The following is a 17997-nucleotide window of genomic DNA, read 5'->3' as shown; positions in this document are numbered from 1 at the left end:
GGAAGTTGTTCCTGTGGCACCTACACCAATTGAAGTGGAAGCTTATGATATTAATCATGAAACTTCGGATCAAGTCACTACCAAACCTCGTGGGATGACAAGGATACGTACTACTTCAGTGTGGTGTGTAATCCTGTCTTGGAAGTCATGTTGCTGGACAACAATGAACCTACGAGCTATGGAGAAGCGATGGTGGGCCCGGATTCCGACAAATGGTTAGAAGCCATGAAATCCAAGATAGGATCCATGTATCAGAACAAAGCATGGACTTTGGTGGACTTGCCCGATGATCGGCAAGCCATTGAGATAAATGGATCTTTAAGAAGAAGACGGACGTGGACGGTGATGTCACCGTCTATGAAGCTCGACTTGTGGCGAAGAGTTTTTCACAAGTTCAAGGACTTGACTACAATGAGATTCTCTCATCCGTAGCGATGCTTAAGTCCATCGGAATCATGTTAGCATTAGCTGCATTTATGAAATCTGGCAGATGGATGTCAAAACGAGTTTCCTTACCAGTCTTCGTAAGGAAAGGTTATATGTGATACAATCCGAAAGTTTTTGTCGATCCTAAGGATGCTAAAAGCTATGCTGGCTCCAGCGATCCTTCTAAGGACTGGAGTAAGCATCTCGGAGTTGGAATGTACGTTTTGATGAGATGATCAAAGATTTTGGGTTTATACAAAAGTTTATGAGAAACTTGTATTTCCAAAGAAGTGAGTGGGAGCACTATAGAATTTCTGATGAGTATATGTTATTGACATATTGTTGATCAGAAATGATGTAGAATTTCTGGAAAGCATATAGGGTTATTTGAAAAGTGTTTTTCAATAGAAAATCTGGATTAGGCTACTTGAACATTGAACATCAAGATCTATGAGGATAGATCAAAAACGCTTAATGGTACTTTCAAATGAGCACATACCTTGACATGATCTTGAAGGTGTTCAAGATGGATCAGTCAAAGAAGGAGTTCTTGCCTGAGTTGTAAGGTACAAAGTTAAGACTTAAAGCTCGACCTCGGCAGAAAAGAGAGAAAGGACGAAGGTCGTCCCCTATGCTTTAGATGTAGGCTCTACAGTATGCTATGCTGTGTACCGCACCTGAAGTGTGCCTTGCCATGAGTCAGTCAAGGGGTACAAGAGTGATCCAAGAATGGATCACAGTACAGCGGTCAAATTATCCTTAGTAACTAGTGGACTAAGGAATTTTCTCGGTTATGGAGGTGAAAAAGAGTTCGTCGTAAAGGGTTACGTCGATGCAAGCTTGACACCTATCCGGATAGCTCTGAGTAGAGATACCGGATACGTATAATGGAGCAACAATTTAGAATAGCTCCAAGTAGAACAGTTATTTGGAATAGCTCCAAATAGAGCATGGTAGCTGCATCTAGGAGATGACATAAAGATTTGTAAAGCACACACGGATCTGAAAGGTTCAGACCCGTTGACTAAAACCTCTCTCACAAGCGGAACATGATCAAACCCCAGATCTCATTGAGTCTTAATCACATGATGATGTGAACTAGTTTAGTGACCCTAGTAAACTCTTTGGATGTTGGTCACATGGTGATGTGACCTGTCAGTGTTAATCACATGGTGATGTGAACTAGATTATTGACTCTAGTGCAAGTGGGAGACTGTTGGAAGTATGCCCTAGAGGCAATAATAAAAGTGTTATTATTATATTTCTTTGTTCATGATAATAGTCTTTTATTCATGCTATAACTGTATTATCTAGAAATCGTAATACACGTGTGAATACATAGACCACAATATGTCCCTAGTGAGCCTCTAGTTGACTAGCTCGTTGTGATCAACAGATAGTCATGGTTTCCTGGCTATGGACATTGGATGTCGTTGATAACGGGATCACATCATTAGGAGAATGATGTGATGGACAAGACCCAATCCTAAGCCTAGCACAAAGATCATGTAGTTCGTATGCTAAAGCTTTTCTAATGTCAAGTATCATTTCCTTAGACCATGAGATTGTGCAACTCCCGGATACCGTAGGAATGCTTTGAGTGTACCAAACGTCACAACGTAACTGGGTGGCTATAAAGGTGCATTACAGGTATCTCCGAAAGTGTCTGTTGGGTTGGCACGAATCGAGACTGGGATTTGTCACTCTGTGTAAACGGAGAGGTATCTCTGGGCCCACTCGGTAGGACATCATCATAATGTGCACAATGTGACCAAGGGGTTGATCATGGGATGATGTGTTACGGAACGAGTAAAGAGACTTGCCGGTAACGAGATTGAACAAGGTATCGGTATACCGACGATCGAATCTCGGGCAAGTAAAATACCGCTAGACAAAGGGAATTGTATACGGGATCGATTGAGTCCTTGACATCGTGGTTCATCCGATGAGATCATCGTGGAACATGTGGGAGCCATCACGGGTATCCAGATCCCGCTGTTGGTTATTGACCAGAGAACGTCTCGGTCATGTCTGCATGTCTCCCGAACCCGTAGGGTCTACACACTTAAGGTTCGATGACGCTAGGGTTATAAAGGAAGTTTGTATGTGGTTACCGAATGTTGTTCGGAGTCCCGGATGAGATCCCGGACGTCACGAGGAGTTCCGGAATGGTCCGGAGGTAAAGATTTATATATGGGAAGTCCTGATTTGGTCACCGGAAAGGTTTCGGGCGATATCGGTATTGTACCGGGACCACCGGGAGGGTCCCGGGGGTCCACCAAGTGGGGCCACCGGCCCCGGAGGCTTGCTTGGGCCTAGAGTGGAAAGGGACCAGCCCCAGAGTGGGCTGGTGCGCCTCCCACCCTTGCCCAAGGCGCAGCTAGGAGGGGAGAGGGGAAACCCTAGGGCAGATGGGCCCTAAGGCCCATGCTCCCTGCGCCTCCCTCTCCTCCCCCTCCTGGCCGCCGCCCCTTTGCCATCTAGGGCTGGCCGCACCCCTTGGGGGTGGGAAACCCTAGAAGGGGGCGCAGCCCCCTCTCCCCCTATAAATAGTGAGGCATAGGGCTGCCCATAACACGCGATTCGATCTCTCGTTGGTGCAGCCCTACCCCTCTCCCTCCTCCTCCTCTCCCATGGTGCTTGGCGAAGCCCTGCGGGATTGCCACGCTCCTCCACCACCACCACGCCGTTGTGCTGCTGCTGGATGGAGTCTTCCTCAACCTCTCCCTTTCTCCTTGCTGGATCAAGGCGTGGGAGACGTCACCGGGTTGTACGTGTGTTGAACGCGGAGGTGCCGTGCGTTCGGCACTTGATCATCGGTGATTTGAATCACGACGAGTACGACTCCATCAACCCCGTTCACTTGAACGCTTCCGCTTAGCGATCTACAAGGGTATGTAGATGCACTCTCCTTCCCCTCGTTGCTGGTCTCTCCATAGATAGATCTTGGTGATACGTAGGAAAATTTTGAATTTCTGCTACGTTCCCCAACAGCGCTCGGGCACCACTTGGAGGCGTGCTTCAAAGCACGCTTCCCTCAGGAAGATATGAGGCAAGAACGGCCAAACTCTCAGGAGTTCATCGCGAGAAACATTTAGGAGCTACAGGAGTCAAGAGTCATCCGCGGCAGCCGCCGCCTACCTACCGTAGCCCCACATCCAGGCGAGGATGGAGGGCTGCGCGTCTGCATCGACGTACCAGGGCTCAACCGAGTCGCGTCTCAAGAGCGCCTCTGGCCTTCGTGCATGGGGCGTTGTGAGGGTCCACCTCACAGCTACGTTCACATACCTTTCGGCCTGCCAAACGCGGTCGCCGCTCATCAGCGCCTGCTGAGGAGCATTTTGGAGGCTCAGGAGGCCAGGCGTTGCGCGGTCCTGGCGGAGATGGAGATGGTCCTCGAAGATCCACCTGTGCCCCCGGAGCCTCCCGAGGCTCCAGGTCCCAGGAGCTCATGAGGGTCGGCTCCCTCACCACGCGTTGTCTGCTACTTCAGCATCCCTTCATCTTCAACCGTATCAGGTGACATCTTTCAAGTTCCATTTTCAGCTGAGAGCGCCCGCAGGGCTGCATCATTCCTAGGTCGCGTGGGTCCGTCCCTGCGGCATGCCGTTTTGCTTATGCTCTTTACCTACCTTGTTGGGGGCGCCCCTCGGGCTGCATTATCCCCAAGCTGCTCGGGCCTGACCCAGTAGTGTTTGCCGTTTCTGCGTCTATCTAAGTGGATTTGCTCCTCCGCGCTTAACCTGATTCCCATGGTTATCATCTGCTGCTTATCGCGGATCTCTCCGCTCTCATGCAAAGCACTTGCACGTTAAAGGGGGGCGCCTGAGCATCGCGACTCATGGGCTCTTACTGGCTCTCCAGCCCTCACCCCCTGGCCTAGACCCACGGCATCGCGACCTGTCATACCAGCGGCGGCTGAGCTCGCTCGAGGGCCGGGACCTGAGGATGTAGAGCATTTGCATTCTAACCACCCTGCAGGAACACACCATTGATAAAGGCCCAGAGCCAGGCGCAACCCGCCTCGAGATAGGGCCTCGTGAGTCCCACGCTGGCTCACGGGTGCCTAGATACACCTCTCCTAGCCCTACCATGCCGGCCACATGTCAGGGCGGGGCTGTACACGCCCCGAGGCTCCTCCCGGAGGGGAGCCCCCTCCCACGTACCAGTGGAAGCACCATGCTCCGCACTGGCTGACGACACTGCCGAGGAGCGGCTATGCCCGTACACATAAGGAATCACTATGCTCCGCGCTGGTGATAAATAACTGAGGGCGGCCCACGGCCGTATCAACCACAGGGAACCCAGAGCTCAGTGTCTAGCACCATCGCAATGCCTCCCCTCAGGAGTGCCGCGCGAGGGGGCTGGACACGGGGCTGCGCCCGGGCCACGCCCGAACGCACACCACCCAGCCAGGTCCCTCGGACCTGGTCGTCGCGCGCCCCTCCCCGAGCGGAGCCAAGGTATGAAAACTCATTTGAACATCAAGGAGGACTCCTGAGCATCGCGACTCAGGAGCCTAACTGGTCACGTAGCCCCTCACTCCTTGGTCCCGTCCTGGTTTCCGGTCGGGGTTAACGGCGGTTGAGGTATGCGCGGGGCCGGGCCCCGCCGACGTAGAACGACAAATCCACTCCTACGCCTCCCTTCCCTACTTGATGTTTGCGCGTCAAGGGGGACTCCTGAGCATCGTGACTCAGGAGCCTAACTTGCCACGTAGCCCCTCAATCCTTGGTCCCGTCCTAGTTTCCGGTGGGGGCTAACGGCGGCTGAGGTATGCGCGGGGCCGGGCTCTGCCCACGTAGAACACAAGCAAATAGGAGGGGAAAATGCAAATTTCAGGGAATTCAAAAGCAAATATTACAAGCCATAGATTGTTTCACAATGCCAAACACAAGTTTAAATGCCTCCACGAGGCATGGTGCATGTTGCAGGAATTAAAACAGAACAGAAGCTGCGAGGGGATCACTTTCAAGTGGTGTCGCCGCCTGCGGTGGAGTCACGCTGGGCGGCTCCACCTCCTGAGGCCGCGGAGCTGGCGGCATCGCGCTTGGGCAAGGTGCTGAAGGCGCGGAACCTCCCCAGCAAAGCCTCGGCTCTGCCTTTCACGGCCTCAGCAGCAGCAGCGACAAGGTCGCCGCTCACGGGCTCCAGCAGGCTGTCGAGGTCGACGTTGGGGTCGCGAAGGTAGACGTGGCTGAGGACACGCATCAGCGCTACAGAAGACAGGGCACGCACCTCGGCCTCGGCCGTAGGACCAAGGCCGTCCGCGACACCTTCAAGCGCGCGGACCAGGAAGGGAAGCAGCTCGGCAGGGCCGTCCTTTGGACCAGCCAACGGCTTCTCTAAGCCGCCCTCGTAAAGCGTCTTCAGCACGGCACAAGCTTTCTCCTCCAGCTGGGCGAAGGCCACTCGATCCTCGGCTAGGACCTTTGCATTGTCATCTAGCTCGGCTCTCTCCACCTTCAGCGCCTGCTCCAATGCCTCCAACCGGCCATGGCGGTCATCAAGCTCGGCGTCTCGGTCCTTGACGGCAGCCTCCCGAGCCTTCATCTCCTCCTCCTTCTCCTGGCGGATGCGGACCTCCTTCGCGAGCTCGTCGCGCAGGCCTTGCAGCTCGGCCAACAGCGCCTTGCAGCGGCCCCGGGCATCCGCAGCGTCGCCCTGGGAAGCATCGCGAGCGGCCTTGGCCTGGGAGGCGGCTAGCTTCTCCTCATCGGAGGCAGACACAGCCTGGCTCAGCGCCGCTCGGACGAAGGCGGCAGAGCGGGCCCAGCCAGAAGCTAGCTCCAGGCGCCCGACCACCAGGCGGGGGTCCGCGCTCCGAAGATCCTCCTGCAGCCGTCTCAGTTCATTGGCAGCCTGGTCTAGGACGGCAGAGGGATCAGAAGAGACGGGAGCCGGTGGAGCAGGCGGAGAGGACGGCAGTGTGATCACGGCCTGGGAGGAAGGAGCCCCCTGGGCCTTGGACACCTCAACGGCAGCATCAAGCGCAGGCAACTCCAGAGTCAGCGGGGCCATGGGGGCTGACTCCTCGCCGGAGTGTCCCTGCTGGGCTCGCAAGGACGACCGGGCGGGGGAGGCACGAGCCTCGCTACCTTCTTTCCCTGCAGATGAAGGCACTGCCCCGGCAGACGAGCTCGCCTCGAGCGGGGCCGCAAAAGCCCCTTTCAACCTTTTTGCTACAGGTGCTGGCCTGGCCAAGAGAATGCGGATGTCAAGCCTCGGCGGCAGAAACAAAGCAAAGCACAGATCGAGCACTTACTGGTCGACGCTCGCGGACTCAAGCAGCCTCCGGGCAAACTTGAAGCCCGAGAGCCTACAGCTGGGATCGGCTTTGGGAGGCCCGGAGGCAGAAGGCGCGTCGGGAGGGCCGGAGCTAGCCTCGGACCGCCCCGGGACCATAGCAGACCCTGGGAGGACCAGCCCTGACCTGCCCTTCCTCAGAACCAAGGGAGAATCCTCCCCTCCTCGCCTAGCGCCGACCTCGTTGTCGTCCGGCATTGAGCGGAGGGCGCGGGACCTGCGCCGAGGGAAGGACTCCTCCGACTCCTCGCCAGTCGCCTAAGAGTCAGACTCTTCTTCCTCCTCCTCCTCTTCTTCCTCCTCACTCCCGCTGGAGTCGCCGGAGGTCACGTTCGCCGTCGCTAGTGCCGCCAGATCCCCGGGGGCTTCTGCGGGCACCAGCCCCTCACCGTTGAAGGTGGGCATGGCGCTCACCACCTGCTCCCAGTTGTTGCGGAGGAACAGGGGGACGGGAGCACCCTCCGGGCTCGCCACGTCTCCCCCAACCAAGGAATGGAGAGCTGCAACCAGATCTTCGTCGGCCAGGGCCTCGGAGCTCAGGCGAAGGGCGGCGTCTGCTTCCCCAAGCCTCCACAATGGGAGCGAGTGTTCCCAGAGTGGAGCCACCCGATGCTCCAGGAACTCCCTCAGGAGCGTGGCCCTGGTCAGCTTCGCCGCCCCCAAGTTGCCTGGCCTCAGGTCTGCGTTCATCCTCTTCAGCACCGCCCTCGCGCGGGGGTCGACAAGCTCCGCGCGAGACCACGCATCGACGGCCTTGGGCTGCCCCGTAGGCACCACCAGTCGGGGGTGGAGGCGCCCGACATCCACCATGACCCACTTGCTCCGGAAGCCTTCGATCCTCTTCCTAGGCTTCGAGATGGCATTGGAGTTGGAGTATGCGATGAAGCTCGCGCATGCGGAGATGTGGGTGTGAGAAACCCGGAGGTAAAAATAATGACGTAGCAAGGCCACTAAGGGCTTCACTCCAACGTGAGCCTCGCAATAGTAGGCGAAAATCGCCAGGAGAAGAACAGAGTTGGCATGAAGGTGCAGAGCTTGCAAGTTGTACTGGCGAAGAACAGCAAAGAAGAACTCGGAAAAAGGAGGCACCAGACCGACGATGATGGCACTCAGAAAGAGCGGGTAGAAGGTGCTCCCCTTGCCTTCGGGTTGGTCGGAGCCGGCCTTGAGCACAGTCGCTCCCTCGTTGCCCGGCGCCACCGTCATCAAGCGCGTGAGGGCGAGATTCTTCTCTGACACATTCGGGGGATCCAGAGCCGACGAGTACCAGGCCTCGGTCGGGGTCTTGCGAGATGCCATGGCTTGCCGGATGGGAAGGATTCAAACCGAACTGGAGGATTTCGGGAGCAGGAAGGAGAAGAGCGAGAAAGGGGATCTGGAGCAAGGAGAACGAGAACAAGGCAAGTGAGTCTGGCCCGGACACCTCTTTTGTCAGACGGGCGGTTGCCGAGGCGCCGTGGGGAAGCGGAGACGCCCACGTCCAATCAATCATCACGCGGCTCCCAAGGTCGCAAGCTATTGGGGCCCACGGCGCTTCGCACTTGCCCCTTCGCTTCTCTGCTAAGCCAAGTCCGGGTGCGCCTTGGGCCCGGGGGCTACTGTCGGTGTTCTGGGAACGGGGGTCCCCAGACTTGCCTGCCTGCGGCCTGTGGCGTGGCTCAAGTGGGGGCCCGGTGCGGCCCAGCTTCATCAGCTCAAGCTCAAGACCCTCGCGAGGGGCCAAGCCTTGTCGGGCGGACACAGGAAGCTTCCTCAGGAGCAGCCTCATCAGGTAGGCTCGCGAGGAGGCGGAGAGATCAAGGCAGGGTACCTCGCGAGGAGCCCATGACGCAAGCCATGATGATCGAGACCAGGCGAGCGCCAGGTGTGGCGCCGGCCTGCGCAGTGTCCTTGTTTCCCCTTCGGTGCAAAGGGGGCAAGCACAGGCCAAGGCATCAGGCAAAGGTTACCGTTTCGGTGCAACAAGACCAAGACCAGCAGAACGGCAGGATGGAGGTCATCGTGGAGCCCAGGACGGCGTCATCGTCAGAGCCTTTGGCAGCCGAAGACCAACTTTAGTCGGGATAAGTATACTAGATGTTCCCCTTCAAAATGGCCAATTGTTGGCGCCCTTCCCGCTCATTATTTGGGAAGAGGCCCAGGGCCCCCCTCTATAAATAGGACTAGCCACCACAGAGTAGGGCATCTTGGAGAGACGAATTGATCAGAGAGAGAGAGAGAGAGAGGCGACTGAACTCACCCAAGCAGTTCATCGCACCAGCTCAAGAACAGCCCTCGCGAGGTTGTTCTCCCTTTATACGGTTCATCATCAGCCCCTGAGGCAATCCACCACACGACAAACTAGAGTAGGGTATTACACCACAACGGTGGCCCGAACTAGTATAAACCTCGTCCCTTGTGTGTTCTTCTTTCTAGCTTAGATTCCTTGCGAGCCTCGAAACGTGAGCTGGTAGGGGAAAAATCTTCGTGCGCACCCCAGTGCTCGAACCTCAAGGGTCTGCCGGAACCCGAAATCCGACATGTGGCGACGATCATAGCAAATGTGGAGGATCGTTCGATGCTTCGCACCCTCATTTAGGAGATTAGAGATATAGCGGCTGCCGCTGGAAGGAAGGTCTCATTTACTCTTTGTTGTTGTTCACAAAATAAATGTAGTCATGAACTTGCCTTTTATGGGCGAAGGACCCCCTGGACTGCTGTGTGGTTCCACTCAGGGATTGAGTCTGTTGTACGTCTAGCCTCGGCTGAGAGGCCACCTTGAGTAATGAGAAATTCCTTTTCACTCGCAAAAAAGAAGACTATTACCTATGGCTATGCATGATTTGGCTGGTAATGACAGTAACAATGGTGTAGTTTCTTTTGCAACAATGGCAAGTAGTAGCTACTAGCTAGCTATATGACTTCTTGAAAAAAAACTAGCTACACGATTGCGCTCAAGTATCATGTGGAGAGCTGAAGAGTCGAAACAATGATATACGCGTGCGAGCACTGAGCGAAGGGAAGGAAAGGCAGTCATCCCGGTGTGAACCCAGCGCGTGCAAGTCTGTTGATTTTGTTGTAAAATACTCCCTCCGTTCCGATTTACACGTTGTGGTTTTAGTTCAAATTAGAAACGAGAGACAGGTAATGAACAGTAAATCATCTGGATGTCGGTTCATTAGATGATCAAGGTATTTTTTTTTTGAAAGAAAACATCCACTTTATAATTGGAAATGATAGTTACATCGTCTATAAGAAGAGGTACAATATTCTCCATAGGCTCCTCAAACCAATCTCTAGTTACAGAACCATTCGCTAGCCTAGCAAGTTCATGAGCAACCTTATTAGCTACCCTATTACAATGTTCAAATCTAGTCAATGGAAAATCGCATGCCATGAAGTAGCAATCCTCGAATACTGCCGCCGCAACTCCCGCCGATTGTCCTCCATTCTTCATAGTGTCAATGACTTCCATATTATCAGAGTTAATAATAAGACGATTGCATCCCACCTTTTGTGCAAGAATTAAACCAAACCTAAGAGCCATCGCTTCTGCTGTTAGTACATCAGCACACCAATCGATCTTCCAATTTCCGCCAGCAATGAAGTTTCCTTTGTCATCTCTAAGCACCGCACCTGCCGTGCCCCTGAGCAGATCATGGTCAAAAGAAGCATCAACATTTAGTTTAACAAAACCCATAGGAGGTCGGCTCCATCCTTCTTTTCTACTAGTCGCACTAGAGGAGTGGGCATTCACATAGTTTGCAGTTATAGCACGAATCCCCATCGAAATCTGATTCACTTCTTGAGATTTCCCTTCATGAACCAACATGCGTCTTTCCCACCATAAATACCAGGCGGTTATCGCGATTAATTCACTTGTATTTTGGCAACCTAATATAGATAGTTCTTGGTGCGGCATAAAAAGTAAAAATTCAAGAACCGCCTCACCTGCACGATCAATAACACAAGCTTTCTTAATTACCTCGTACATCCCCAGCTTTCCCCAAACCTCTTTTGCCTTCTGACACAGAAACAAGATGTGCTTTGTATCTTCTTGCCCATTCGAGCAAGATGGACAAAGGGGCAAAACTTTTATATGTCTATTGGCAAGTGTAACACGACACGGTAGAGTTCCATGCAACGTTCGCCAAATAAATATCTTTACCTTTGTCGGACACGATAATTTCCAAATCTTACCCCAAATAGGATTGACATTGGTACGACCCATACCATTAGTATATTGCAATTTCCTCCCGTGTTGTTGGTTCCATTCCTCCAAATAAGCTGATCGAACAGTGAATACACCATTTTTTGTATAGCTCCAGGCGATGAAATCCGACATATTCTGCATAGGGAGGGGAATCGCGAGGACCCTTTGCACATCAATTGGCCACAAAGTTTGTCTCACCAAATCTTCATCCCAGAAATTTGTGATTGGATCAATAAGATCAGCCACCTTTGACAGAAGTTGCCCACCTCTAGGAGTAATAATTTTCCTATTCGCACAATTCGAAATCCACGCATCTCTCCAAATATCAATGTTTTGTCCATTTCCAACTCGCCAGAGTTCACTCCCGCCATAATGCTTTGCCAAGTAAAGGAGGATCCCTTCTTTAAACTTGCGTTCATCAAATCTCCCTCAGGGAAATATTTAGCTCTCAAGATGGTTGCACATAAAGATTCCGGATTATCGAGAAGACGCCACGCTTGTTTAGCTAATAGCGCCAGGTTGAAACAGTGTATATCTCGGAAGCCCATACCTCCTTGATCTTTTCGAACACACATTTTTCACCATGCCATCCAATGCATCCTCTTCTGATTGTCCTCGTCACCCCACCAAAACTGTGACATCGCGTCAATAATTCCTTTGCAAATTATTTTAGGAATTTTAAAGACGGCAACCAACTGTTCACGAGAGGCGCCTGTTCGGGAAAGGAGAAACCGACGCAACGGTTGCCTAGAAGGCAACTTCCTGCGGTTAGACAAGGGAAGATTCCCCCATAATTAACACATGTTAATTAACTCTTAACAGATTTAAAGCCTTTTCCTTGTTTTTTCTTTTCTGGTAACTTTAGTTATTGCTTCGCGCCATACGTGTGGCACTTTTTAGTATTTGGTTATCTCTAATAACTAGATATATACCTAGATATATGATGAGAAATATTATTGCTAAGAGATCATCTCTTGGTTAAGGCAAGTGTTTATTTTAAGTTTTTCTCTCCTCCACCTCAACATTTATCCTAGTGACACTCAATAGATAATAGTGTTGGCCGTGAGTTTTTTTTAGCTGAGTTGGTCATTAGTTGAAACCACGTGTCCAGTATCCCAAAATAGATGGGAGAGGCATCAAAACAAGGTTCATCATTATACACTGCATAATAAACTAACGAGCATATACCACATAATAAGACGAATCAAACACAAGGTATCATGTGAGTGAAACAGCATACCATGAACATAAACTAGCACTGAAACGAATCAAATACGAAGAACCTTGGTTACACAAGTACCTATCTCTTGCTGGCCAAGAGAAGATAACACACAACCTAGCAGCAAGTACTAAATAAAAGCTACAACAACCGACTCAAAATAGTTTATTAGCCCTGCTCCTCGCCGTCCTCGGCAGCTGCGACTTCCCTCTCCTCCGCGGCAGCAGCCATCAGCTCGTCGAAGTTCTCAGTCTTGCCCAGCACTATCTCAATCTGGCGTAAAAACGGTTTCAAGGATCAGCAAACAATGGCATATACTGTTCTAAAACACTGCTAGCTCATGTCGTTCATGGGAACTGAGGAAGAAATCTAACCTTGGCCTTCTGCATCGGGCGGCCCCTTGATTCATCGTTGACATCAACAGTGGATGTCATGATCTCTGCAAGACATTTTAATTGATTTGAATAACTAGAGAGAACGAAATTGCAAAAGATGAATTACAAACAAGGAAACCTGAGTCTTACTCTTCTCAACAGCAAGGCCATTATTTTTCAGAATTTCGGCAACTGTCACCACAGTGGCGGTAGCTGAAAGGATATAAACAAGAGAGTCAGCAGTTCGACATTTCACAAGCACCATAACAAAGAATCAATGAGCAATGTAAAGGAAGGAGACAAATGAAACTGTCATTTGTTGGCTTTAACATCAAAGTGCATCAGATAAACAGCCGAACAATGAATTAGTTTTGTGATTAAATGAATGTAACTTTGACCACATAAATTTTCCAATAGTTGGATCGACAAGATAAGAACATAACAACAGCCACCGCAACACAGATAAGCTGGTAAAAAAGTAACTACAGAGATTCTCAGCTGCATATAACAATATGGCATCTCAAATAAGAAAATAAGGCAAACCGATGGTTTGAAACAAACAATTAGTAAGACAGCACATGTCCGGCACAAGACTTGTTAAATGTGTTAGTCTTAGAAGTCACTGACCCTTCCTAAGGACTTAGGAGAACACTAACCAACCATGAGCTGGGACAATCAGCCTGGATGCTGAAAAATAAACTTCCACGATGACATCGCAAACAACGAATGCATATTTTGGTCAAATCTAAAACTAAAACATATCATGACGAGGTAGGCTTATACAATCGGTTCTAAGCCCATGAGCGCTTCATTGCAGCAACACAGCAGCGATTACTAATCTCTAGTAGCCTTAGTACTAGCAAACAGTTGAAATAACCCTGAAGGGCAGAGGAGCTTACCCATGCCGAGGGCGGAGAGTTCCACCTCGTTATGCATCTGCATGTACCTCTGCAAAATCATCACCACAACAACATTAGCTTCCGATTTCACCAACAAAAACATCACACAACTAAATCGTTGCCCCAAACAAACTATATAGATCGGCAGAACGCAAATTCCACAACGGAAAGAGCACAGAGCAAATCTAATCCAAGCACAGACGTTCTAAAATAAAACAAAGCGCAGGAATCAATATATAGACAAGATGAGTAGGCGCTTTCCAAGGGTTTTAGACCGGAACCCAGCGCGGATCAAAGTTCGATGAAGCGGAGAGAAAAGGGGATTCACCTTGGCGAGGTTGACATAGAAGAAGAGCGGCTTCTTCGTGTTGGAGACCTGGATCCGGTTCTTCTTGTGCGGCTCCGTCACGGCCAGGTTCTTGACCCCCTCCGTCACCTCCTCCATCTCGCTCTTCCTCGACCCGAAACCCTAGCTCGCAAGAGCGCCGACGCAAACCCTCCGCCGCCGCCTCGCGAGACGAGCGAGCACCAGACTAGGAAATAACTCCAAGCCTGGGGACCGGAACGCAAGAAAAATAAATATCGGGATTCGGCGTCGAGACAGTCTAGATCCCGTGGGTCGCTTGGGTTATATGGACGTATGGACGAGAGCGAGGGAGTTCGACTTGGGGTCCAACTCGGCGGGTCCGAGTTCTGCGGGCTGCGGCTGCGCAGAAGCGGGGAAACCCAATGACACGCACTCTCCATTGTCCTGGGCCTGGCCCAAGTTTGGCTTTTCCCTTTCTGATTTCCTTTTCCTTTTCTGTTTCGTTTTTCTTTCTCCATTTTCTTATTTGTCTTTTTAATGATTTTTTTTGTTATCCTCCCCTTTGCAGATTACATTTTTGGGTTATGTATTTATTTATTTTGGATATCTTCATCCTGATGCTTGAAGACCAATGGATGATGACTAGGTTGATCATTGGGCCAAGGGCAAAGGTCAAGTCAAAGGAGGCACCCATTTATTTTGGTCTAAAAAGGTTAATCAACAAATAAAAGGCATATGCACAATTATGAATTTGAAGCTACCACCACAGGAGAGTGTCATTGTGTCCTACGACATGTAAACACATGCTACGATATCTACAAATAAGGATGATCCAACGTTGAATTGTGTAGAATATATTATATTCTCATTGTTCATCAATAATTAACATAAATATATGATTTCAAATATTTCTTACTTTCATCTCTAGAATTTTCAACCGCCGCCCCCCCCCCCCCCCTCCCCTCCGGGTCAGAAAAACCCCTTCATGGATGAAAGTAAAATTCACAAATTACTCAAAAGAAAAAAAATAGTGGGAATGTCAATTCTTACAAAACCCGAACACACCAAGTCCAGGGAAGTGGCAAAGCGCACGAGAAAACAAACATACTCATACTCACTAATAGGGAAATTTTTAGAGCCCATTCTTCTTGATACCATGGAGCTACAGTCTAGAGACGAACTAGATATGACATATTTCTCAAAAAAAAATGACATGGTCCTTACAATCTTGGTGTTTTTTTGGAACTTATATCCATTTCCAATGGATGTTTTTTAATTGTATTGTTATAGTTTTTATGTTCTAATTTAGGAAAATATATTTTGGATAATAAATCAAGTACACAAACATACGTGAGTAAGTATGTTTGATTTTTAGTTGACTCTCGATTTATTCCTGACCTATCGACTGGTAGCACATTTTCATTAAATAAATCATGAATAGTTTCAGTTGTTTTATTGCAGTATATTGTCATGAATTGTAATACAATCCAATGTACTGAACTATCGTCGGAACCTTGTACTACACCCGATCCAAATAGTAGTATGTTTTTTCTGATATTCACATTGTCTTCAAGATGGCACTTTGACCATCTATTGCAACGCAAAATTTGTGGCTCTGCAAAAATTCTACTAACATCTTCCTTTGTTATGTGCTAGAGATCTTCGTTGATGAATGGTCGAACTTAGAAATTAATGTCTAACCCATAAAGTTTCAAAAGGACTTACATTTTTGGATCACTCGTACTATGTTCTAGTGTTCATATTGTAGCTAGGGTAGAATAATATTATGGGAGGTGTTTATGTCGAATGAGTTTCCACTTTTGATGTCCAGTCTAGTCAACGGTTGAATGTCCGCATAACGAGCTCTAGTACAAGTAGTTTTGGGTTTTCTGTGCTATACATAAGGAGAGTTTCCCTTTGAAGAAACATTTGTAATTTCCATGTGTTTCATAAATGAATAATGTTGGAGTAGATTCCGGCATATTCCTTGTTAGGGTATCCTGGCGTGATGAGTAGATCGGAGGGGAAACATGAGACCTGATTTACCCAGATTTAGGCATTATTTACGAGGTAAAATCCTACTCCTGGTCGTGTTGTATATTACGATTGTGGTGTACAAAAGTACATGTAATAAATATGAGATTGTATGTTGTCTATTGATTAGCCCGACACCAGCTTGTAAAAGATAACGGGGTACCTAAGGTTACACAACCCTAATCGGCTAAGTCGGTGGAGGGGAGTCCATCATGGCTCCAGCTTACTTGTCTTGAATGGCAAGACTTCCATAGTCTTACTTCTAGCTTGGCTTCATCGTGGATGGAACCCAGGGTAGAAACCAACCAGATAGGCGAGGCACCCCTGGCCTGTAACACCATCAGCAGCCCCTGAACCCGTCTTCAAGCTTGGCTTCATCGTGGATGGAAACCGGTCTCGAACGCCATCTTCTAGCTTGTCGAGGTTGAAAATGGTTCTACAAAGCTTCCCTCGAAGTGAACACTTGTCGTTGACCCCCTATGGCCGGCCTGTTCCAGAAGTCGGACAAACCACTCAGGTCTTCATTTGTTGATGAAGATGACCAGACTAGACAAGACAACTTCCCGCCCAACCATCCAGCCAGTCATGCTAAGACTGTCAGATTAAGGGATCCGCAAACCCTTGAGAGGTTCGAACTCTGGGGTGCGTGCGGAGATCTCTACCTACCCAGCCTGCCTACTCGTGATCCTCCTAAGCCTGGCGCGTCAAGCTCAAAGAGACAAAGAGACACAACAGTTTATCCTGGTCCGGGCCACCTTGTGGTGTAATACCCTACTCCAGCGTTTTGGTGGATTGCCTCGGAGGGCTGAGGATGAAGTAGTACAGTGGATGAACTGGCCTCCGGAGGTGAGGTGTTCTTGAGCTCAAGGGAGCTGGTGTGGTGTGGGGTAGTTCGACTTGTCATTGTCCTTGTCGCGTGTTCTATGGTGGTGGCTAGTCCTATTTATAGTGGCCTTGGTCCTCTTTCCAAATGTTGGCTGGAAGGGATCCCACAACGGCCGGATTTGAAAGGGGACAAGTAGTACAGCTTATCCTGACAAAAGTAGTCTTCGCCTGCGAAAAGCCTCTGGTCGTGACGCTGCGGTGGGCTCGTCGATGACCTCCGTCCTGCCGTCCTAGTGGTCTTGGTCTCGTTGCACCGAAATGGAAACCTTTGTCTAATTCCTCGGGACTCCGCGCCTGTGGCTTGCCTCCTTTGCACCGAGAGGAAACCTGCGCTCTGCGCCCGCCTGGCACCCGCCTAGCCTTGGTCGTCAAGGCTCACGTCAGCTGAGCCTCGTGAGGTAAACCTTCCATAGAACTCTCCGCCCCTCGAGAGCCAGCCTAAGGAGGCCGATCCCCTCAGGGGTCTTGGTGTTGCCCGCCTCGCGAGGCTTGGCCCCTCGCGAGGGTCTTGTGTTGTTGATGCTGAAGTTGGCCATACCAGGCCATTGATGGAGCCACACGGCGGGCCGCGGGCAGGCAGGGCTGGATACCCCCAAATCCAAGACACCGACAGTAGCCCTCGGGCCCAAGGTGCGCTCGGACTTCGCTTCCAGGTGAAGCCAAAGGGCAAGTGCGGAGCGCTGCGAGCCCTAACCGCCTGCGGCCTTAATGACGTGTGGCGATTGATGGGACGTGGGCGACTCCGCTTCCCCACGCTGCCTCGGCAACTGTTTTCATCTTACAAAAGGGCTGTCGTCCGCCGCCAAGCTTTCATTGCCTCTTCTTCGTCTTGCTCCAGATCCCCTTCTCCCAGCAGCGGAAGAACTCACTAGATCTGCCGACCCCCCCCCCCCAAATCTCTTGCTCAATGGCTGCTGAGAAGACCATGACCTCCGCCTCGGCTGCCGGCTTTGCCTGGTACGAGCCGGCGCTGCTCGCGCCCTGCATGGCCGGGGAGAAGCTCCAGAACACGCTCCTCCTGACGGCGAGTGAGGACAACGAGTGGAAGGGGACGGCGCTCCGGGTCGCCACCGCCATGCCGAATCCTGCTAACATCACTTTCTTCCCCTTCTTCCTGCACAGCGTCTACTCGGGGATGGTGCCCCCATTCTCCCACTTCTTCTATGTCGTTCTTCACCACTACGGCCTCCACACGCTCCACATTCATGCCAACTCCATCCTCCTCCTGTCCATGTTCGCCTTCTACTGTGAGGCGTTTGTGGGGGTGATACCCTCCGTCGCCATGCTCTGCCACTTCTTCTTCTCTCGCATGACTGGCGAAAATCCGGTTGGGTGCATCGGCTTCGTTGCGGCGC

At 50.8% G+C, this 17997-nt stretch overlaps 1 protein-coding gene across 1 annotated transcript; it reads right to left on the bottom strand.

The window, feature by feature from the left end:
- Positions 1-12093: 12093 nt before the first annotated feature.
- Positions 12094-14037, bottom strand: LOC123159626 (uncharacterized protein At2g34160). The gene is made up of 5 exons (XM_044577441.1): positions 13745-14037; positions 13417-13465; positions 12668-12730; positions 12518-12582; positions 12094-12416 (listed from the first exon to the last, which is right to left on the bottom strand). Exons 1-5 carry the CDS (start codon positions 13859-13861, stop codon positions 12312-12314), a joined length of 399 nt encoding a protein of 132 aa, XP_044433376.1. The 5' UTR covers positions 13862-14037; the 3' UTR covers positions 12094-12311.
- Between the last annotated feature and the right edge of the window lie 3960 nt (positions 14038-17997).

This window comes from Triticum aestivum, chromosome 7B, assembly GCF_018294505.1.
Source record: "Triticum aestivum cultivar Chinese Spring chromosome 7B, IWGSC CS RefSeq v2.1, whole genome shotgun sequence".
In the NCBI taxonomy this organism is placed as follows: domain Eukaryota; kingdom Viridiplantae; phylum Streptophyta; class Magnoliopsida; order Poales; family Poaceae; genus Triticum; species Triticum aestivum.
This window is presented reverse-complemented; position numbering and strand designations above follow the sequence as displayed.

Bases quoted from the DNA above. Each gene is read 5' to 3' on its own strand.
- LOC123159626 (XM_044577441.1), bottom strand. From the start codon at position 13,861: ATGGAGGAGGTGACGGAGGGGGTCAAGAACCTGGCCGTGACGGAGCCG. The intron at 13,466-13,744 runs GTGAATCCCCTT...ATGATTTTGCAG, and splicing joins TCTATGTCAACCTCGCCAAG to AGGTACATGCAGATGCATAA. The intron at 12,731-13,416 runs GTAAGCTCCTCT...ATATCCTTTCAG, and splicing joins ACTCTCCGCCCTCGGCATGG to CTACCGCCACTGTGGTGACA.